The sequence below is a fragment of the Tiliqua scincoides genome, chromosome 8 (genome assembly GCF_035046505.1).
Source record: "Tiliqua scincoides isolate rTilSci1 chromosome 8, rTilSci1.hap2, whole genome shotgun sequence".
Classification (NCBI taxonomy): Eukaryota; Metazoa; Chordata; class Lepidosauria; order Squamata; family Scincidae; genus Tiliqua; species Tiliqua scincoides.
In genome coordinates this window covers 3,292,684-3,317,143 of record NC_089828.1, presented here as the reverse complement: position 1 = coordinate 3,317,143, position 24,460 = coordinate 3,292,684, and the positions used below count along the sequence as shown (strand labels likewise).

Sequence of the window (24,460 nt, the reverse complement as noted above, 5' to 3'; positions counted from 1 at the left end):
TTTAAAAGTGAGTCCAGGTATTAAGAAGTTTGAAAACTACTTGGTTAGAGAGAAGTGAAGGGTGGCCAAACTATATAATATTTCCTCCACACCTTTTTGATGCCTTGCTCAAATGCTTGCTTGGCCAGAGGTCCAGGCCCGTCCACGGTCCGCCCATCATCATCCGGCCCCCAACTTGCACTATAGATGTGAATGTATTCAGGTTTGGTGCCGATTGCCTTGGCTTCCACAACATCTGTCACATCACCATCTAACATCCGAATGCCTAAAAGCACCCCAATGTTTTGAGAGAGAGATTGAGAGAGAGAGAGAGAGAGAGAGAGAGAGAGAGAGAGAGAGAGATGTTAGGACATCAATGACCCTCACAGAAAAGCTTGAGGATTGCAATCATGCGCTTTTGTTTTAAGGAACACTGAAGGCATAAAAGGCAGCTCACATCCTGAATGGCCTGAAAAAATTCCAACTGTGCCTTCTCTAATGAGCTTGGCAAGGGGGGGGGGGTTTGCAAGCTTGTTTTGGATGCTTTTCCCTCCCTCCCTCTGCATGTGAAACTGATTCAACTGCATCAGGTTCTTGGTAGCTACCTCTGTCCCCAGTAATGGCACCAGAAAAAACTATTTGGGAGGAGGAACAAAAGAGGAAAGTGCATGGGAAGGGGGAAGCCTGGTCCCACGTGCTAGGTTTCTGAAAGAGGAATAATGGAATATTTCACATTAATGCTCCCACCCTAAACATTTTCACTGAAGTGGGTCCTATTGATTTTGATGCAGTTATGCTGCAAATACGCATGTTTAGGATTGCAACCTTATGTAAACCATTCCAGTTTACGATTCAGCAATAAGTCCAACAGTGTGGGCGAAAGTGTAACACGCTGCCCTGGTGCCCAACATCACATCATCATAAGACTGTCACATGACAATACTTAATGTATTGGTTAATACTTAATGTATTGGTTAATGTATTGGGGGGGGCACTTGCTGCAGTGGCTGCCCCTCCTTCTGTTGTGGAGGTTTGCCCTCCCTTCTTTGATACAGCCTATGTTGATCTCACAGTATAAACAACATGAAGTGAAACTATGCTTTCATCTAAACCAATTTTTAAAAAAAGATCTTTAGGTCTCCTACATCTTTACTGCAGTTGATATACCTCCTGCTGCAAATACTGTTCTAGCTATGAACTGCTAACTGCTATTAGTAAACAACAACGGGCCACCCAGATGGAGTGTATGTAATTGCAGGTGACTTCAATCAAGCTAAAGACTGTCCTCCCTAAGTTCAATCAACATGTACAATGTCCCACTAGAGGGCAAAATACCTTAGATCATGCGTATAGTGATATTGTGAACAGGTATAGGACTATACCTTTGCCCCATCTGGGACAATCTGACCATATATCTCTGTTTTTGATCCCATCATACAGACGTCAATAGAATTAGGCCTGCTGTCAGAGAAATACTACAGTGGTCAGAAGATGCATTGGAGCAACTTTGGGATTGCTTTAGGCGTACTGATTGGATATTATTTGTGGAGGACAATATCGACATCTATACCTCGACTGTACTGTTCTATATCAAAAGCTGCATGGATACTGTCACTACCACCAAGACAAATACGGGTGTTTCCTAATAATAAGCCCTGGGTCGCCAGAGATGTGCGCCTTTTGCTAAGAGCCCGGAATGCTGCTTTCCGTTCTGGAAACACACTACAGTACAGTGAGGCCAGAGCAAACTTAAAATAAGGCATCAGGGATGCAAAGGTCATGTGCAAAGGAGGACTGAGCAGCATTTTGAAAGTTCGGATACCCGTCGGGTGCGGCAGGGCCTGTGACAACTTACTGGGCAGAATTAAAAATAGTCTGCCCAGCAGTAGTGATTCCATGGCAGAGCAGCTTAATCGGTTTTTTGGCCGGTTTGAGGAGGAGATAGCAGCCACCAACATTCCAGCTGCAGCCACTGATGGTCAGTCACTTGTCCTGCAGCCTGATGATGTGAGACGGGTTTTACAGAATATTAACGTTCGGAAAGCAGCTGGCCCAGATGGAATTCCAGGACGGGTCCTTAAAGACTGTGCTGCAGAGCTGACTGAAGTTTTTACAAATATTATCAATTTATCTCTGTCACAGTGCTCTGCCCCTACTTGCTTGAAGACATCTATTATAGTGCCAGTTCCTAAGCAGACAGTAGTTGCTTCTCTCAATGATTATCGACCTGTGGCTCTAACTTCGGTAATTATGAAGTGTTTTGAGAGGCTGGTGTTGAAACATATTAAGTCTGGTCTTCCACCCACCTTGGATCGTTGTCAATTTGCATACAGGAGTAATAGGTCGACTGATCATGCCATCTCTATTGTTTTACGTACAGTCCTGCTTCATTTGGAACAATGGGGTACATATGTACGGCTGTTATTTGTGGATTATAGTTCTGCTTTTAACACCATTCTACCTAGCAGGCTGTTTTTTAAAATGACTATTTTGGGCGTACGGCAAGACATTTGTCTATGGATAAAGGATTTTTTGACAAATAGGCCACAGTGAGTTAGGATGGGCTCTTATCATTCTTCCACTCTGGTATTAAATACAGGAGCTCCCCAAGGCTGTGGGCTGAGCCCCTTCCTCTATTCCCTGTATACACATGATTGTACCCCATCACATAACACCAATGAAATTATAAAATTTGCAGACGATACTACAGTGGTGGGGCTTGTTAGTGGGAATGATGAGTCTGCTTATAGGAAGGAGGTACAGGAGTTGTTATTGTGGTGCAAAGAAAATAATCTCTCACTTAACATCAAAAAAACCCGAAGAACTTATAATTGACTTCTGAAAAAAGAGGGATGTACACACACCATTATACATAAATGGTGAGGAGGTGGAGAGGGTTGCTAGTTTCAAATGCCTAGGTATTTACATCACAGAGGACCTCTCATGGACTATTAACACCAGCATGTTGATAAAAAAGGCACAAAAACAGTTATATTTTCTGAGGAAGCATGGGATGTTAAATGTCACAGCAGCTGCTTCTGCCTTCCTGTCATTGCACTATTGAAAGTGTCCTAACCTATGATATCTTGGTGTGGTACGGAAATTGCTCTGCAGGGGACAAAAAAGCTCAACAGAGAATTATTAAGATCGCGCAGCACATCATCAACCTTCATCTACCAGCTTTGGAAGACATCTATACATCTCGCTGTCTGCAGAAGTCACATAGTATTCTGAGAGACCCCTTCCATCCGGCTCATAAGTTCTTTGAAGTGTTGCCTTCGGGGAGACGATACAGAACTATTAGTGCAGCACCACCCGACTCCTGAACAGTTTTTATCCCACAGTCATAATTACGTTGAATAAGGCTATAGAGTTGTTACCATGCTTCTGGGCTTCGCGCACTGTTTATATATTATATTATGATGCATGTTGTATAGAATGTGTGGGTGAGTGTGTAGAGTGTGATTGTTGGAATTGTAGTATATATTTATGCTTGTATTTCAAAGTTGCATAAATTTCATTGTGCTGTAGCACAATGACAATAAAGTTACTACTACTACTACTACTACTACTACTACATCATCATCATGTGCCACTCCTATCAATTGCTTGGCTAGAAATTTGGAAGCAAGTTAGGAAGGAGGCAGGCAAAGACAGCAGTTCCATCTTGCTACATTTAGCAGCTTTGTAGCATCGGGAGCAACACTTTCGGCCTCTGGTGTTACCTGACCTCTGCTGAGCTAGTTGTGGATGTGTCCATCCACAACACATACCTGCATGATTGACCAACTCCCTCTAGTTCACATCCAGCCCACCAGCCAATCAGACGGAATTTATTGAAACAGCAGTAACTCATGGTCTAGGATGGTTGTCCAGGGCCTTAAAGGTGGCCAACCCACACGCTGAAGAGCCCAGAAGCTAACTGAAAGCCAGTGCACATGACTGGTGTAAGATGTGCTACTTGGCTACTCCAAGCCAAAGAAAAATCACAGAATCTCAGCCACCTGCAGCTACCAGAAAAGTCTCCAAGGGCAGTCTCAGTTGGAGAGCATTAGAGTAGCCAAATTGGGAAGTTACAAAGCATGTAATACATCCAAATCTGCAGATGGCAAACTGGAACCATGCCTAAGAGAGGACTGCTCTGTGCATAATTCTGGCACGCATGAGGCAACGCCTTAAGAAATAAGCAGGAGAGAGGGGGAAAAAAATCCTTGGAATTTTAGAAAGCAAAGCTGCTCAGGATTGCTACACAGGGACCAACCATTCTGGTATCACAATACAGGCTGACTTTGAAGCCAATCACGCAACAACCAGATGAGAAGGGACATGATTCACTGGGAAGGCTCCTGCAGGAACCTGATCAAAATGAATGAATTTCATGCAGCAGCTGTTCCTATTGGATTGTTCCCAGAATCTTACTTGTAGATAAAAGTATTTAGGAAGGGGGGGATGTAGCCAACCTCATAGCAAACAGGAAGACAAAACTGAGACAGCCTAACCTAGAAAACACACACACAACCCTCGTGAGCCAATCTCAAAATTTGGAAAGGCTGCTTATTTATCACTGTTTAGAGGACTGCTGTGGGTGGTGGCACATTTAGAAGAGGAAGGGCAGCGGACTGTAATTTTATTGCTTAATATAGCCAGGCAAGGAGGCCTCTGTATATAAAAAAATCATCTCTCTTTCCACATACATTTTCCTTAAGAAAAACAAAAATGGAGAGAGATTTAATTACAGCTGCAGCTGTGTTGTAGACAGCAGTCAACCTAAATAGATCTTCTCTCTTTAACGCTGTCCTTTGCCAGCAAAGAATGCTCTTAAATATATTCTGTTTGTAGCAATGCCATTTAGTTTTAAAAAAAACCAAAAAAAAAAAAAAAAACCACCTCTCCTCCTTGGGCTAAAATTCTCCCCAGCATTTTTCCTGCAGGAGTTTATTGCTACTGGAACTTGGCATCAGAGCTAGGTTCCTTATCAAAACAACCAGTCCAGGCAAAAAGGGAGATATGAGACCATTTGAATCCTCTCAGCATCACATTCTGTTCAACAATTGCAGAGGGCTTTTCTTTTCCTCCAACATACAGGCAAGGCATCTGTGGCTTTGAAAAAGGTCTCAGAATGCACTTTTAAAGTGAAAAGGAAGTTTTTGGGGCTCATGGTGACAAAGGTGGGGAAACAGTGACAAAAATTTCTAAAAGGATAAGCTAAAGGGAAGTCCATTATGGCTTGAGACAAGACCACTTTTTCCCCATAGTTCCAAGGGTGAGATGAAGGATATACACAGTAGGTAATAATGGATCTATCATACCTTCTCCAAGCCTATACCCAACTCACTTCTTTCATAACTCGTACAATTTCCAGATTCATAGCTCAACCTTTTAGCTAGTGTTTCCAGTGGATATCCTTATCCCACAAATACCCTCATCTTCCCAAGTTTCAACAGATGACTGCAAGCAAGTACTTCTTAATAAGTGGGGTCATGTTGGTGAAATTCCTTGCTTACAGAGGAACCATCTACTAAATCAGAACACTGGTCCCTGCAGCTCACTGTGGTCAACCCCGACTAGCCCGGTATTGTCTAAGGCAGTGGTGCTCCAATGTTTTAGCACCAGGACCCATTTTTCAGAATGAAAGTCTGTTAGGACCTACCAGAAGTTATGACATGGTCAGAAGTGACATCATCAATTTAGGCTTCAAACCAAAGCCACCATCACCATTACAAAGCAGGCTCGTGCTACTAATTTGCATGGCTCAGAATTAAAACATTCCAGCTCAGAAGTCAAAGCAGAATGCAGACTCAGATCCTTCTCCAACCCCACAGCCCTCTCCCCTTTCCAGCATCCCATCTTCCCACCTATTTAGGGAATGCCTCTCTCCCATGGGGAGCCTGCCCTGTCCAGCAGCTCTGCACTGTATGTTTTCAGTGGTTGCTGAGCTAAGTGCTATCTGACCCACCTGAAATTGACTGGTCGTGACCCACAGTTTGAGAAACACTGGTCTAGATATCTTTGTAATCACTCTGTTACCAACATCCTTCCAACTAGACATACTAAGCATTAAATTGGCTGGCAGATCAACATCCGTGGGAACCCAGGCTCTCTCTCTAGGCTTAGGGTGTCAGGGTCAGTTCTTGACACCAAGAAGGAATGTTGGGGTGGGGGACCACAGGAAAATGGCATGGAGATGAGCCAAATCTTATCCCTGCCATATTAACCTAGGTCCCCCACAGAGTCCCCATTAACATGGCCCTCATTAACACGGCTTTCATCTTTTTTGAGTGTGAGAGATCCAGTTATAGAGCTCCCCATATATCCTCTACTTTGGGCTTGGATTCCTAACCTTTTAGGATTTGTGTTTTAAAAAAAGAATCAATGAAAGAAAACAGTGGCATTGACTTCAATCCATGTATTTCAATCTAAGCACTCCCAAATTGAAGTGGTTTATGCTACATTCCCCTCCCACCCACACTTTGCTTTCTCTGAATCAGCCCTCCAGAGCCTGTGAACCAGTCTTATTAAAGTTAACAGGGGCAGGTATATAAAGGGGGGGGAAGGGAAAACGGCAACACATCACCTTAGCTCCTGAGCACATCATGACATCCACAGCAGATAGTACAGTCAGCCATCCCAGTGAAACCCATGCCCAAACACAACCACTGGGAGATCTACAGGTTGTCAGAGAGAAGCAGAGGTTAAAGAGAGAAAATAGGAAGGAGAAGGAATAGATCAGGCATTTCCTACAGCATAAGCCATCAAACCTTCAGAAGGTGAAACTCTTCAAGGAAGGAAGAAAAGAAAGATGGCCTTTGCAGCTCTCTTTTTTGTTTATTGAACAGTAAATGTATTTTGCCCTTGGCAAAAAAAAAAAAAAACGAAAAGGGAAAGGAAATGCAAGGGCAATAAAAAAACAGAAAATAAAAATTAGATTGTAGCTCTTGGAGTGTGACAGATAGGAATCCCCACCAAGCTGAGTTCACTCCTTGCCACTTGGCTTTGTGCCATTTGTTTAAGCTTAAACTCACAAGGATGAACATCCTTTGTTTACGGATGAACTCACAAGGCACATGCCCTCTCCCCCACCACACCCTGCCAAGAACTCAGCTGGTTAGGATTTTCAGACACTCTGAAAACCTCAAGGTGTGAGGCTGCCGTGGCGTCGCTCAGCATGGGAGGGCCATTGCTCAGCGGCCGCGTACGTGCTTTGATGCAGAAGTTCGCAGGTTTAATCCCTGGCAGCATCTCCAAGAAGGGCTGAGAAAGTTCCCCATCTGAAATCCTGGAGAGCTGCTGCCAGTCAAGGTAGATGGTGTTGAACTAAGGGCGCAGTCCTAACCCCTTATGTCAGTGCTTTCCAGCGCTTTCCAGCACTGACATAAGGGCAATGCAGTTCCGAGGTAAGGGACCATTCCCTTACTTTGAGGAGGCCTCTGTGAGTGACACCCAACTGCAGGATGCAGCACACGTCCCATTGGCACTGCTATGCCAGTGCTGGAAAGCACTGACATAAGGGGTTAGGATTGCGCCCTAAATAGGTCAATTGGTCTGACTCTGTAGATGGCAGCTTTATATGCTAAACATATTTTCAATTACCCTCTGATGCAGTGTTTCTCAAACTGTGGGTCGGGAGTCAATTTCAGGTGGGTCCCCATTCATTTCAATATTTTATTTTTAATATATTAGACTTTGATACTACCATGGTATGTGACTGCATTTGGGGCTATGTTACAGACCTTTACTTTTTACAAGCTACTATGTACGAGATGATAGTAAATGGGACTTACGTCTGGGCAAGTGCGGGTAGGATTGCTGCCTAGGACCCTAAAAATTTTTTCCTGCTTGATGATGTCACTTCCGGTCATGACATCACTTCCGGTGGGCCCTGACAAGATTCTCATTCTAAAAAGTGCTAAATGTGTGTGAACCACTACTCTAATGCATACAGTCACCTACAGTAACTCCCAGAAGGGTTACTCTGGGAGCAGCAAACACAGAGTTTTATATCATCTTAATGAGGGAGAAATTTATTGTGGTAAAATCTTCCATGGCTTAGAGGACAATGCTTTGGGCCTGTGATACAGCACAGTCTAGTTCACAGCTTACAAGCCATGATGGGTATGTGTAACCTTCTGATTTTAGAAGTAGGCTACCTCAGAATGCCACATGCAAAGGAAGGCAAAACAGGATGCAGGTCTCTTGTTGTCTTGTGTGCTCCCTGAGGCATCTGGTGGGCCACTGTGAGAGACAGGAAGCTGGACTAGATGGGCCTATGGCCTGATCCAGCAGGGCTCTCCTTATGTTCTTATGTTAGTTCACATGTCTTTGTGTCACAAAGTGCTGTTCTATATAAAAAGGCAGGCATTTGTGAGAAAACTCAAGGGCTTAGTACATCACAGCTATGCAGCCTACATGCTGCCACTTTTTTTTAGCAACAAGTCAATTTACAGCCCCATTTGTGTTGCAGCCACAGGAGATAACAAGATTAGGCAAGGCTTGAAAATGGGAGCCTTCTCAACTATGCATGGATATTTCTCTAAATAAGCCTCTCAAGAACGTCGAGTGGAGGACATAGGAGCAGGAAGGACTGGAATAACACAGGAACCTGAACTGAATGTAAAAACTGAAAGCCACCCCTGGGCATGATGATCTCACAGGTAAAATGTTGCATCTCACAGGCAAAATGGGCAGGAGGTCTGGTCTAGAGGGTAGAGCCTCCATCTGCCTGAAGATAACATCCATAAGGTCGCCAGTTCGAAGCCACCGGCACCGTGCGACCTTGAAGCAGCTGACAAGCTGAAGCCGAGCTATTCCATCTGCTCTGAGCGTGGGAGGATGGAGGCCAGAATGTGAAGCCAGATCGGAATGAAACACCTGAATGTAGTGGTTCTTGCAAGAAAGAACCTTCTTTCAAATTGTAAAAATCCCTATTTAATAAGGGATTTAAATAAAGCCTGCCTATGTAAACCGCCTTGAATAAAGTCTTGAATAAAGACCAAGAAAGGCGGTATATAAATACCTGTTATTATTATTATTATTATCCCCTGTCAACACCTCTGCCAGTCTGCCAGCATCCCTGCCCATTTGCCACGCCCTCTTCCTGCCTCCAGTCTTCTTCCAACCCTTGCCCTTGGCGCAGACTCCAGCTTGTGATAAGCTCCACCTGCATTAACATTTTTGTGACTCTCTCCAGTATTTAATTTGATTCTGGTCACAGTTCTGCCAGGATCCACACCAGGTCCTCAGCCACCTGTGACCCAGCTTGGGCAGTGACTTTTCCTCACACAGCAGAAAGCCTTCAGAGACATAGGGCCCAATTCAAACCAACTTTCCAGCACTAACCTAAGGGCAATGCAGCTCCAAGGTAAGGGAACAAACAGTTCCTCACCTTGAAGAGGCCTCTGTGACTGGCTCCCAACTGCAGGATGCTGCACATGCCCCATTGGCAGAGCTGGAAAGTTGGTTAGGATTTGGGCCATAGACACATTTCCAAAAGCCACCTAAGAAGCCATTCCTCAAACTTGAGGAATGGCCTCCAATGCAATTCAAGGAGCCATGTGCTAGGCTTTGACCAGCATGGGAACAAAGATCTGGTCATTTCTTTACACTTCCTTTTCACAAAATTCCTCCATATCCTTCTTGCTGAATATCTTACAGCCCAATCCTAAGCTTCCCTGGTGCCCAGCAGTACAAAATGGGCTGCCGCTATAACCTGCAGGGCCAAGGAAGAAGCCCGAGGTTTTCTCGGGATAAAGGAACATTGATTCTCTTACCCCATGTCAAGCACAGTTGGCCCCAGTGGGTCTCCTTGGTTCTGTGCCAGCTCAAGGGCTGGCACAGATCCAAGAAGACCTGCATTAGACTCTGCAACTCCGGAGGGGGGAATAGGATCTGGAGGCAGACTCTGCCGCCGTCCCCAACCCCTTCCTGGAGACAATCAACCTGCCAGTCTGCCCTTCCGCTGCCCAGTTCTGCTTTTTCCCTGCCCCCCCCCGAAAAGTCTCCCTGCCGCTTGGCGGAGATACTCACCCCCTAGCAATCCTCTTGGGCATCTTTCTGGTGCTGCGTCTCTCCCGCTGGCAGGAAAGTGCTTTATGGCACTTTTGTGACACCAGCACCAGCGGTGCAAACACAGCGCCAGTGTTGGGCAACACAGGATTGGGCTGTCTGAGATATCAACCCAGCTCCACCTCTGGGTCCCCACCAAGCTTCAACCATCCCCTTGTCTACCTACCTTCTGGCAACATGCAGCAAAACAAAGGGATTATATGGGCAAACACTATTAAATCACAACAGCTTGGATAATTGGGAAAGAAGTGTCCCTGCCAACCTACCTCCAGCCCCTCCCCTCAATGTGCTCCCATTTCAGAGCTAAGAGGAAAACAGGAGGTATTTGGGACTCAGTCCTCCTTATCCTGCAAAACAACTAAGACCATGCAACCTGCACATAGCAACCTGCACTGTTTCTCATAGCTAAAGATGCTCTTTACACTCACTTAACACCAGAACCAGGGGACATCCACTAAAATTGAGTGTTGGGAGGGTTAGGACAGACAAGAGAAAATATTTCTTTACTCCGCATGTGGTTGGTCTGTGGAACTCCTTGCCACAGGATGTAGTGATGGCAACTGGCCTGGATGCCTTTAAAAGGGGATTGAACAAGTTTCTGGAGGAAAAATCCATTACGGGTTACAAGCCATGCTGTGCATGTGCAACCTCCTGATTTTAGAAATGGGCTATGTCAGAAGGCCAGATGCAAGGGCGGGCACCAGGATGAGGTCTCTTTTTATCTGGTGTGCTCCCTGGGGCATTTGGTGGGCCGCTGTGAGATACAGGAAGCTGGACTGGATGGGCCTATGGCCTGATCCAGTGGGGCTGTTCTTATGTTCTTATGTTAAAGCTGAGAAGGCTCTTGCCCCTCTCCACTACAAATGGGAGGTTCTGGGAGCAGCAGAGTTTCTGGGAGCAGATTGACAGCAGCTTATACATACAGGGTAATACCATGCACATTTACACACTAGCACACTTGCAAACTCTGCTTACTTTGTGTTGGTTCAAGTGAAGTGTGCATAAAATGGCAGCCTTGGTCACAAATTCAGATTTACTGCCACTAAGGCCCAAATCCTAACCAACTTTCCAGCACTGGCATAGCTGCCCCAATGGGACGTGTGCTGCATCCTGCAGCTGGGCGGTACTCATGGAAGCCTCCTCAAAATAAGGGGAATGTTTGTTCCCTTACCTCGGAGCTGCATTGCCCTTGTGTTGGTGCTGGAGAGTGGGTTAGGACTGCGCCCTAAGTGTGTGGAATGGCCCCCAATTTTTAAAAAAATAAACACCTGATCCAGAGCCTTGGTTACTATGCATTTGAAGAAAAATCATAAGAAAACACAGAGCCCCAAAGCACATAATCATAATTCTGATCCAAACTAACTAATATTTTGCTCCAAGAAGTTACAAGATTTGCATTTTTGTACCCAGAGTGAGAAAAAAGTTACACTCTCTGTGTACACTGCACTATATACACTTTTCCCTACACCGATGGTGACTTTTGCAACATGCCAAGTATATCCTGACAACAACAAGAGCTGAAACTCCTTAAAAGAGACTAATACAATGATTCAAACATTGCACAATTCTTCCACAGAAAGGAGAGCCTAGATGTATGATCACAGATATGTACACACAGAAAACTATGCGCACATGCAAGCATCAGCTAGATGCAACAATGTGTTCTTTATTTAAATTGTTTTGATCCTCCGTTTCCACCTCATCACTGGGATGCCCCCCAGGCAGCTACCACCATCAATTGGGAAAAAAAATAGTATAATTTAAAAGAGATCAAACCAATTACACATGTTCAGTGTGAGCATGACACTAAACCCATGTAAGTATAAATGAAATGGTTGCATGTCATTCCCCTATTTAGCCCTTCTTTTGTGGTTTGCCTTGTGTTTGTTTTCTAGAGCATAAACTTCTTGGGCCTCTCATGTTTTGTACAGTTTCACAGATGACGACATACACATGACACTTTGAAATAAAAGAGTCCTCACTGGACATGTGAACTCCATCAAAGAGAGGACTGATCAGAAGACTTGGGGCAGGGAGGTTCACAGCTCGCTAAACAGAGGTTGAATGCTATTCCTTATATAGAAGTGCAGCAGTTATACTATAACATTTAAAGTGGCACTAATTGGGTGAAGTCTGAACACAGCAATTATCAAGCAACTTGATGACCAGTAGTCCTTGTGTAGTCACATAAGCAAGAAACATCATCATAGTGGAAATTCCAAGGAGGAAACAATGGAACTTTGAAAAACACACACACACACACACACACACACACACACACACACACTCACACACACACACACTACACAGGCCTACACACATTTTGTTGTCATAAAAGTCAGACCTATTCTTGGGTATATTTGGGCTGCCAAATCCAAAAATGGCATCCGTTTTGCCCAACTGGCTCTAGTTTGGGACGGGCGGGACGGCATAGCCACCTTATATACCGATTCAAGCAGCTGCCTTGTGAGGAATCTATGGGATCAGCTTCCTCACAAGGAAGGAAGGTATGTAGAATCAGCAGGTAAGGTGGCTATGCTGTAACCCCAAATCTAGAGCCAATCAGGCAAAACCGATGCCATTTTTGGACTCAGCACCTCAAAAATATTCTATATTGTTCAAACATTCTTGATAACTTTTAAAAGTGTTGTTGTTTTTGTTAGGCCTGTGCAACCTATAGGAGGAAGAAAGCAGATATACAGCAAGGGTCAGTAACTAGCACCCCTTGGCCAAATCCAGCCTCCTTCCCCCTCCAATGCAAAAGATGACTGCGGGTGAGCAATATGTGTAGCAGTGGGGCTTAGCAGAAAGAGTCTGAAAGTCCAGGCCGAGACCCACCGCCCCCTACTAGTTCCTCAGTGAAGCTGTCCAGCAAAAATAGCTGCTGCCCAGGGAATACACAGTCCTTACCTCCAATTCTTGCATTGTACGCTATTCCCACAACACAATTAGAGTTGTTTGCCGAGGCTGCCACTTCTCCCGCACAACGGGTGCCATGCCTAGGAAAAGCATCCAAGGTGACAATTCAGCGTAAACAGTTTAAAACAGCTTGGCAGAACCTAAGGGTGTAGGTCAGCATTTCTCAATATTTGTCCCCTGCCATACCATTTTCTGTGGTTCACCTATTAGAAGTATCACCGGAAGTAACTGGTGATGATGACATCACCAATTACTTCCAGACTGGGAGGCCAGACACGACACAACAAGCACCAGTAAGAGCTCAGGGCTGGCATTTTCAAGCACACTGTGCATGCTGGAGGTTTGCCTGCCAAGCTGAACTTTCCACCGATACTTGTCATGTTCTGTTGCTGGTCTCGCTACCCGGTGGTACCACCGGGCAAGTACCACGGGTGGTACGAGTACCACGGGTTGAGAAACACTGATGTAGGTGAAAACTGGGACAGACAATGCCCAAACTGGCAATTCTCAATGCATATTTCTAGAGTATATATAAGAGTGAATAGTGTTTCTGAGCACATACAGATTTCATTTCCCACACAGCCTCCCTCAAACATCACTCACCCATTCCTGTTTTGCTCCTAGTGTTGGCAGGGAGGAGACAGGCTGCACCACTGACCAGCACTTCACACATCATCAGCAACAAAGCTGGGTTGGCTTTTTAATATTTAAACATGCAGCGTCCTGACTTGAAGCCTGACCAAGTACAGTCCAGGTAAAGTGTTTCCACTTGAGTCTGCTGAATGTCTGCTACAGGGCCTCAGACTTCCTGGTGATTTCAGAGGGTAAGGCTTTTCATCCCAAACCAAGACAATGAACAAACCCAGAGAGCAAACTGGCAAAGTTTCTCCCTCCCCTTTCCTGTGTTCAAGTGGCGACCCTGAATGCAAATCCCCACTTTCCCAAGCTCCAGAGTGCACCAGATTGTGCGACATCTACTAAATTAATGCAGTGCTCAGAGGGTTAGTATCATTAAAGAGAGGAAATTCCCAGAACACCTTATAAAAGACAGACTTCCTGGCTTAGTCCTACAATCCCAGAGGCAACATTCAAATTGCAGCCAACCACCTGTGGATTTAACTGCCAAAACTTCCATGTCTCAGTGCCGAGAGAGGTACAGACTGGTATCCTTATACCAGCTTAGGCTGCAATCCTACCTACATTTACCTGGGAGTAAGTCCCACTGAATTCAAAGAGGCTTGCTTCTGAGCAGACATGCATAGGATTGGGTTGTTAGTCTACACCAGGTCTTCACTTTACACAGCAATTCCAGTGGCTCAGTTCAGACATCACACTAAACCATGGTTAAAGGAAGATTAAATTAAAGCTTGGAGCAATGTCTGAATTGACAGACAATGGTTTGCAACTCACCCACATTTGAAACCCTGGTTTGAATTGGGTTTGCAGTGATGGCTCATCTTTCTGCAATCTCACTATTTAGATTCTCCACCTGCACAGAGCAAGCTTTTGAAAATTCCAGGGACCTGGCATCCATCTTCCCTGCCAAAAGGGGGAGGCACCCCCCCCCCCCGGACAAAAGGGCATCCTGGTTTGATCTGAGTTTGCACATTGTAGTGTGCTGCAGCTTGAGCACTGCAAGTGTTAATTCAGACTCACTTGTTCTCATTGCTGGCATCGTAGCGTGGAGTTGGATCCTCATCATTTCCGTTGACATCATAGCTTGCTCGAGGGTCCTGAAAATACCGAGATGGAGGAGGAAAAGTTGCTTATATTAGAAAGACTAAAGACAGACTCCTGAAAACAAGGACCAGCTTTTATCAGGAAAACATTGTGAGAAGAGTTATCCTGGGGGAACAAAGCTGTTTGCAAACAAGACAGTTTAAGACTGGCAAAAGGACCATCACCCCAATAAGGGGCATAGGTGGGTTCAGTTCCTGGCACCTCTAGTTGAAAGAGGAAGACCAAGTTTGCATAATTATGAAAAAAAAAACCCTTGCTTTAAGGAGGGACTGCAGCTCAGTAGCATTGCCCCAGCTTTGCTTGCAGAAGGTCCGGGGCTCAATCCCTGGTATCTCTGGATAAGGCTGAGAAAGACCACCATCCAAACCTCAAAGAGGCGCTGCCATTCAGAGCAAATAGCACTAAGTCCGATGGACCAACTGTCTGATTCAGTATAAGACAATTTCCTATACTCATGTCCTACCGTTTTCACTTTGCCCAGAACACCCAAATTAGCCACAGGCATTGCAAGAGTTCTTAATGCATAGCCCTCAATTATTCCAGATTAAGGAGGGGAGCCATTAATGGTGTCTGGATTGAAAGGCCCCTGAATCCAACATTACTGAGGTTGTCTTAAGCAATCTCAAAAGTAAATGTTTGGGCCTGGAGAGTAAGGCTACAACCCAGACACTGACAGCACACCTTTAAATCTTCCAGTGAAACAGGGGACTACTTTGTACGAGGGTTTCCCATCTGTCTTCCAGCCATTATGGCAAGCAGCACCCTAAGCACTGAGGAAGCTGTGCTGTGCCCAAAATGGCTTTCAAGGGGCCTTTCAAGCACACAACATGAAGCACTGCACCACTTAAATGAAAAGGCCTCCCAAGATGTCGCATTAACATGAAGGAAAAACTCCCAATAATGGGGCACTCCATGTTTTTCTGGTGCCTTTCCTGTTTAAGGTTAATAGGAAATCAAGGGGGAAGCATCTGGGCCCACCCCTAACATCTGTACCCTTAAGCGTTCTAAAAGGATGTTCCACGGGGCTCTGGCTTTACTTACATAGTTTTGCATAAGGTCAGGGTGGTGCTTCTCTATGCCATCGTCAAGAATGGTTATCACCACATCTCTTCCAGTATATCCTCTCTGCCAGGCTGCCAGGACATTCATTTCTGACCTGCAATCACTGTCGTTATCTTCACAGTGCTGAGGATAAAGACCACAGATGGTTAGCTATTTCTGTGCCAAATGCAGATTCAAGCTAGACAGTGCTTTAAGCATGACTTGCAAGTCTGTGCTCATTTAAAAAATAAACGCAAAAGAGTAGTTGGTGGGGGGGTGGAGCTTAAACCCCACCCTTTGCTATCATCCAGATTTGGTCCAGATTGTGGTTATTATGAACTGCCAAGAGGGAAAAGCTTCAATCGGTGCCGGTGGTAAATAGCACCTGCCATGGGGCACAGACAATGATTGCAACTGTGGTAGGGACAGGGTGAAAGCAACCCTCTCATGTGCTGTGGTCCCAATCCATGGGGCCCTTGAATCAGGGACCCTGATCCTGCTGATTTTTTTTTTTAAAGCTGCATTTACAAAGCAGGAGTCAGTGGCATAGCTAAGCTGGGGCTGCAGAGGGTACATTGCCCCCCCCATTGCAGAGTGGTGGTATTCCGCCATCTCTGCTGGGGGTGGGGGTTACAGCACTCTCAGGTGGTCAGCAAATGCCACAAAATCAGGGGCATCATTGTGTCAACCAGCCCTGGTTACCATCCCCCCTAGTTCCACTACTGGCATCATGAGCTTAAAAGTTACATTTAGTTTGCTCTCACCTCAACAACTCATAAGCAACCAATTAAATTCAAAAATAAATTTAAATTCAAACCCGCGCCACTGACCTTTGCCAGTAACTCAGGAGAGGTCAAAATGTCTCATCTTGCCTTTGTGGGGCACTCTGTCCACACCCAAAGCCAGTCTTATAAATAAGCACTCCTCTGATTTCTACAACTGTTACTAGCTGATGCAGAAGAAGAGGTGGCCACAGCTTCTTCTCTCGTTCATGGCTCGGTCACAGCTACAGACCTCACCACAGCATAAGAGGAAGACAAGACTATGGAGGGCAAGGAGAGTACTGGCTTTTCTCCTGTTTCCGCTGGAGTTCTCATTCAAAACCCTAAATGCTTTATAGTCAGGTTATTTTATAGACCACCCTCCCCCACGTGTACCTATCAGCACACTTAGAGATAATCTTTGGAGATCATGCTCTGTACTCCATTGTTTGATGTGTGTTGGCTGCCTCCGACGCATTCTCGGCATCACCTGGCAGGACAAAGTTCCAAACAACACAGTCCTGGAACGAGCTGGAATCCCTAGCATGCATGCACTGCTGAAACAGAGACGCCTGTGTTGGCTTGGTCATGTCGTGAGAATGGATGATGGCCGGATCCCAAAGGATCTCCTCTATGGAGAACTTGTGCAAGGAAAGCGCCCTACAGGTAGACCACAGCTGCAATACAAGGACATCTGCAAGAGGGATCTGAAGGCCTTAGGAGTGGACCTCAACAGGTGGGAAACCCTGGCGTCTGAGCGGCCCGCTTGGAGGCAGGCTGTGCAGCATGGCCTTTCCCAGTTTGAAGAGACACTTGGCCAACAGACTGAGGCAAAGAAGCAAAGAAGGAAGGCCCATAGCCAGGGAGACAGACCAGGGACAGACTGCACTTGCTCCCAGTGTGGAAGGGATTGTCACTCCCGAATTGGCCTTTTCAGCCACACAAGACGCTGTTCCAGAACCACCATTCAGAGCGCGATACCAGAGTCTTTCGAGATTGAAGGTTGCCAACAATCTGTTGGGTGAGACCTAGATGAACACAAGACCTTCTAGGTGGAAGTGCCTACATTAGAGATCTCCTCCACAAGATAGGCCCAAATGCCTCCCTAAGAAAATAAGTAAACCCTGTTGAGTCAGACCCAGGCCTGCTGGGTCCTGTCTAATCCAGCCTGTTTCCCAGTGATCTCAGGCAGGTTGGAAGAATAAATCTTTCTCCCTGCTTGTCCCCAGAAACTGGCATTCAGAGGCATACTGCAGCCGAACCCAGAGGGAATGAAACTCCCACTAAATGATTCAGGTTGCAAGTTAAGACCATGTTATTTAGAAGGCAATATCTGGTGTGCTCCCTGGGGCAATTGGTGGGCCACTGGGAGATACAGGAAACTGGACTAGATGGGCCTATGGCCTGGGGCTGTTCTTATGTTCTTACAACAGCCATCAAGGAGCAGTTGTCTTTATGCAGCTCTGATTTTTTGCCACTGGTGCTGGGATTGCATTTTTGTTGTTGTTATTGTTGCTGCTGTTGTTATTAGACCTGTCAACTGTGACTACACTCATCCCCCACTATTTGATATAGGGGTTTTTACCTATAGGTACCACAAACAGTAATACCATATCACTTTATCCGTAACAAAGTTTTCAGTTATATAGTCCAGGAAGAGGCATCTGATCTGTGTGAGATGAGACAACAACAAAAATTGCACCCAAGCAGCTGTGTGAGGCACAATGCATGATGGATGGTGGGTACCAATGCTCAGTTTTGTACTGGGTTTCAAGGCCCACTTCTCATCTTCTTCCTCTGCCTAACACCTAACACCAGTATCCCTCTTCTCCACCCATCTGCCAGTTTTTGTGCATTATGGTGGAAAGCTGACTTTACTGAATCTTTTTTTTTCTATTATTTTTATTACTTTATTGAGGTAATGTTATTAATTTTATTTTATCGTGCCACACAACTTTTTCCTAGTGGCATTAGGCATTTGAGGGTGATTTCTGGGTGAACGTGGAGTGGCTTTAGAAAGTTAGCCTTTTTCCTATTTAAATTAACATAATAATTGTACTCATCTGGATTTTTTTTGCTATACAGGCCATTTCCTGTAAGAAATGAGGTTACAGATAATGAGGAATAAGTGTAACTGGTAAAAATAAAATAGATTAACAGTCTTTTTAATTAAAGGTAGAGAATATTTTGCAGTGTTCAAATGCCACACACACACACACACACACATCCCAAATTTTAATTTCATACACTCATAAAAAGACAGCTACTGGCAGGTCCAGTCTCATCCTTCTTTCACTCCTTCACAGGAGGAAGTGCCTCTTTTGAAACAGTGCCGGCTCTGACACAGACATGCAAAAGGATGGTTTTCCTCAAAATTATTGTTTTAGTCATATGCAAATCTGATAGACTGAGGCTGCAAAGCTATGTACATTTTCCTGCAAGTAAGCCCCACTGAACGCAGTGAGATTTACTTCTGAGTATACATGTATAGAATTGTGCCATAAGGCTGTGATTCTGTGTACATTTTCCAGAGAGTAAGCTCCGATGACCACAGCAGGTCTTCCTTCTGAGTACACACACACACACAGGCTTGTGCTATAAGACTGTTTAATTGGGTTTGTTATGCTTTTCACTGGCATGGGGGGGTGGAACACTAACGGCACAAACCAAACCTGCGCTGGAGCAGGCAAGCCAGGAGGCTTGCGCTGCATCCAACGCAGGCTCATTGGCTGCAGCGGCTCAGCCAGAGGCAAGGGGAAGCTCTTCCCCTTACCCCTGGGTAAGGGCTGCTGGCCCCAATGGGTCTCCTCGGAACTGCGCCACATCTGGAAGTCCGTCCATCATCGTCGTCCCCCTCCAAACACCAGTGATGCTTTTGTGCATGCTTTAGATTTTATGCTGACATTAAGCCACCTTGCAGATGCTTTAGGACAGGGGTGTCCAAACCCTGGCCCGGGGGCCACTTGCGGCCCTCAAGGCCTCTCTTTGTGGCCCTCAGGGAGCCCCTAGCCTCCAATGAGCCTCTGGCCCTCCAGAGATTTGTTGGAGCCCACACTGGCCCGATGCAACTGCTCTCAGCATGAGGGCAACTGTTTGGCCTCTCAGGTGAGCTGTGGGACGAGGGCTTCCTCCACTGCTTGTTGTTTCACGTCTGTGATGCAGTAGAAGCAGGAAAGGCCAGCCTTGCTTTGTGCAAGGCCTTTTATAGGCCTTGAACTACTGCAAGACCTTCATTCATTCATATAAGTTCATCTTTAATATATTCATTTATGTAAATTTATTCAAATTTGAAATGTAAATTAATTTGGCCCCCAACACGGTGTCAGAGAGATGATGTGGCCCTCCTGCCAAAAACTTTGGACACCCCTGCTTTAGGATAAAGAAGTGGAATATAAATGTTTTAAGTACAGAAATAAAAATGAAAGGACAGTGCCTGTTTGTGACAAGCAAGCTTGGCCCTGGACAACAAGTCTGGGGAATTTTGCAAAAACTGACTGTTTTCTCTTTGAAAAATGTTCACCCTTGCAAGCATCTTTCGGGGAAAGGCATCTTTATGAGAAAGCTGTGTGCCAGAGCAACCTGTTGGTGTGTATCAGACACTAGTTTTACAGTGCACACGATCACAAACACACACACACACACACAGCAAAGTGTATAGTTACCATGTACCACATTTCATGCCAGAGTGGGTCATTGAAGGAAACAAAATGGTGGTCGTTGCGAATGTGTCTTTTGACTCTTCGTTTGACTTCCTGCTGCTGCAGCCATGTTACCTAGAAAAATATAATAATAAAACTGGTAATGTGTCATGTGAGAACTTCTCATTTACATAAGAGCATAAGAACAGCCCCACTGGATCAGGCCATAGGCCCATCTAGTCCAGCTTCCTGTATCTCACAGCGGCCCACCAAATGCCCCAGGGAGCACACCAGATAACAAGAGACCTGCAAGGCCTCCTGGGAATTGTAGTTAAGAACATAAGAACAGCCCCACTGGATCAGGCCATAGGCCCATCTAGTCCAGCTTCCTGTATCTCACAGCGGCCCATCAAATGCCCCAGGGAGCACACCAGATAACAAGAGACCTGCAAGGCCTCCTGGGAATTGTAGTTTAAGAACATAAGAACAGCCCCACTGGATCAGGCCAAAGGCCCATCTAGTCCAGCTTCCTGTATCTCACAGCAGCCCACCAAATGCCCCAGGGAGCACACCAGATAACAAGAGACCTCATCCTGGTGCCCTCCCTTGCATCTGGCATTCTGACAGAACCCATTTCTAAAATCAGGAGGTTGCACATACACATCATGGCTTGTAACCCGTAATGGATTTTTCCTCCAGAAACTTGTCCAATCCCCTTTTAAAGGCGTCCAGGCCAGATGCCATCACCACATCCTGTGGCAAGGAGTTCCACAGACCAACCACATGCTGAGTAAAGAAATATTTTCTTTTGTTCTTATTTATTAAAGATTTATTTCTTTATATATAAAATAAATTTATTTTTATTTTATTTATTTTATTATATATAAAATAAATTTATTAAAGATACTCATACAACTGCTTTTCAGGCAGACCACACAATGCAACTGTACATCAATTATAAACAGTAAACTTCAGTATAAATGATTATACAATGAAACATCCAAAGGCAAGCAGCTGAAAAGCTTTTTAAGGCCAGATCTTCTCATACTTTACTTTTAGAACAGGATGGTGATTGCCTCTTTCTCCCCCTACCTCAAGACAAGATGGTTCTGGAGTGGCAATTAGGGGAGGGAATGGCCACCTCAGCTGAGAGTTGCATGGTGGGCAGCTCACCATCAAAGTTTTTTAACTAACATGGAACATGTGGTTTTTGGTCCACCAGAGATCTTCAAGGTGTCTCACAATGAAAATAAGCCAACAACAAATACAAACTGACAACATAATTATAATAAAAGCACCACACAAAATTGGAAGGACACCTTTGTAAGGGCCCAGCCCTATCCAACTTTCCAGCACTGATGCAACTGCAATGCAGCCCTGAAGTAAGGGAACAAATGCTCCCTAACTTTGAGGAGGCCTCTGTGATTGCCCCACAACCGCAAGATGCAGCACATGCCCCATTGGCATGGCTGCATCAGCACTGGAAAGCTGGATAGGATTGGATCTTAAATGTGTCATGAGAGCACCAGAAGGTTTTCCCTCATCTTTAAAAAATCATACAAATAATCTCGCAGTACCTTCTGAGGGGAAGCAGGAAAGTTGCCACCACAGAAAAGACCCTTCCCCTCAAAGCCTGTGACTAAGTGACAAGTGTCTCTGCATTTTATCAGAGACCAACTCAAAAATTGTGGGTTTTTCTAATAAAGGCAACTTCCGCCAGTTAACAGTGAGTTTGAGTGTATGACAAATTCTTCATTCTGTGGATATCAGTTTTCCACACAATGGTCTGGCTCCCCCCCCCCCACTTTTGTGTGATAGTTTTCATCATCTTTTTAAGTCTGAGAAAAATGTATTTCCCAACCTCCCCTCCCAAAGAAAAAGGTTGAAATAATTTTCACGTTCAGGCCCTTTCAAAAGGCATGCCAAAAGTTGAGAGCAAGGTTCAACATTTCGGTATTGCTGGTGGGTGATTGGGTTGCTCTCCTCTAGATCTGAGGAGGGACTATGGCCGAAAAGTAATGAAATTTAGATGTTTCAGCTATTAAAGTTGATTACTGTGGTTAGTTGCACAATAAACAATTATTGCTGGGTGCCTGGAGTGTGGCACCAATTTCATGAGCAAATCTATTTATTATGATCAATAACAAAAATCCATTTTGAACAGTACTGAAAAATAAAAGCAAATTTTGATCTAAAAGGGCTTCAGTGAGATTTAGTAATAAAAGCCTAGGCTGAAAAAAAAACATTCTAGAAAATTGGTTCCCAAACATTTTTAGTACCAGTACCTACTTTTTAAAGTGACACTTCAACAGGACCCACCTAGGTTTACAAGACTTTAAAAAATCTAGAAATTAATATTTTTACTTATTTACATGTAATAATAACCAGAAAATTTAAGTATTTATCTCCGTATATTTATCTCCCTATGCTTGCAAACTGCAGGAGCTCTTTGCAGGGCAATTCTGGTTTTGGAAAAGCCTCAGGGCTTGAGGCAATTAGTTCTCTGATCCTTCCATCACCTGTGTTTTCATTAGAGGCTCTGCTCAGCTGCTATGGAACCCAGCAAAAATCAGGTTGAGACCCACCAGTGGGTCCCAACCCACAGTTTGGGAACTACTGTTCTGTACATAACTTTGGTAAAGCAGGTGCTCTCCAGCTATAGGGATGGCCCCCCACACACACACATTAACAACATGAATTAAAGTACAAACACACTGAAATTATGAAAAAAAAAAAATTCATTATAGCAGAACTAGATTGCAAAACTCCACTGAATAGATGCAAAGCTCCCCCCCAAAAGCGAGCAGGGGGATTAATATTTTTCTCCCAGGTTGGCCTCTATAAGGACAGTTTCTGTAGGCCAGGAAAGCCACCATAAGATTTGGGATTAGACTCTAGACTCCAAGAGAGGAAGAGACCCCATGGGAAGCCAAAGGATCTGTAGCAGAGTCTCAGCAAGGGAGCATGTTTCCCGCACACGGATTAGCCTCACATTTCCAAAATAATAAATGGGAATCCCAGGGCGGGGGAAGGCTGGTGCTGACCTTTTCAAACACGTATTTAGCGATTACGGAGAAACAAGAAGCACCAGGATTTAATGTGCTCATTTGTGAGATTGTTCTATGAGTATCGCAGGTTTTTCTTCAAGCCTCAGAAGCTTAGACACAATTGAAAACCCACACAGTTTGTTTTTGGTTTTGTTGTTTTGGTTAAAAGCAGGGTTTCAATCTCTCTCTCTCTCTCTCTCTCTCTCTCTCTCTCTCTCTCTCTCTCTCTCTCTCTTTCTCTCTCTCTCCACACACTTTGCACTGTGGAGTCAAACAGATCTTTTGCACGACCAGATTTTTATATGAAATTTTCTTTTTTGAGACCCAGTCAAAAAAGAGGCTAAGGCTTTGAGCCTGTTCAACAGCATGGGTATTGACAATAGAGAATAGCAATGGATACAAGGAAAAGAGGGCTTGGGAAAAGGAAAAATGAGAAGTTTTGCCTCGGATCTATTGAGTTTAAGGTGACAATGAAACAGTTAAGCAGAAATGTCAGATCGCTGGAGATGGTGGACTTGGATGGAGAGAACGTTCTGGAATGGAGAGGTAGAACTGGGTATCATCACTTTACAGGTAACAGTGAAAGCCATGGGGCATACTAGACAATATGTCAGTCACAAATAAAAGCTAAAAATCTAAAATTTTTAAACTGGATGTACTTTTAACAGCGTTCCAGAAGCCTCAAAAGGCTTTTGGAGTGCCCATGTGAATGTCATGCGAGGCTCAGTGCAACCTGGTAATTATAGGGGGGCCAAAGTGTTGCAGGGGGGAAGTGTGCTGCTGAACTGGCCCCAGGTGCTACAGTAGCCAGGTCTGTAACTGCTGCAGGTCCCCTCTGTGGTCAGAGGTGGTGCACAGGGCCAAATCTCCATCCCAATATCCTCCAAGTCCCCAGTTTAGGGCTCGCTGTGAGCTTGCTGTCCCAACATTTCTTTCAAGGACAAAGTAAAACAAGAGATGATCATTTAAAATTTCATTTTGGAAAGAAGGAGAAGGACGGCTCGGCAGATCCTACACAGGACTTCAATCCTCTATGAGCAATTTGGGAAGGAGGGGAGAGAAGAGTCCACCCATAATTCCACAAGGTCAAAGAGAAAAACAACCCCAATAAGGAACAGCAGCAGCCAGGTGTATCCAATCCAACAGAGGCATTGCCTTGAGAGGGCTTTCAGGGATGAGTTCAACAAGGGCGCTCAGTGTTCCTTTCTGTCTCCCTTTTGCCATTATTGCTTGCAACTTTCTGATGCGTTTCTTTGCTTTAAAAAAAAAAAAG

General features: G+C 44.9%; 1 protein-coding gene across 1 annotated transcript in view; it reads right to left on the bottom strand.

The window, feature by feature from the left end:
- PCSK6 (proprotein convertase subtilisin/kexin type 6) overlaps positions 1 to 24,460 on the bottom strand; it is a 93,616-nt gene that overhangs the window by 47,603 nt on the left and 21,553 nt on the right. The window contains exons 3-7 of the mRNA XM_066634821.1: positions 20,165 to 20,275; positions 15,742 to 15,885; positions 14,617 to 14,693; positions 12,952 to 13,040; positions 93 to 265 (exon numbers count right to left, since the gene is read on the bottom strand). Coding sequence (XP_066490918.1) covers positions 93 to 265; positions 12,952 to 13,040; positions 14,617 to 14,693; positions 15,742 to 15,885; positions 20,165 to 20,275 — 594 coding nt within the window. The remainder of the gene's footprint in view (positions 1 to 92; positions 266 to 12,951; positions 13,041 to 14,616; positions 14,694 to 15,741; positions 15,886 to 20,164; positions 20,276 to 24,460) is intronic.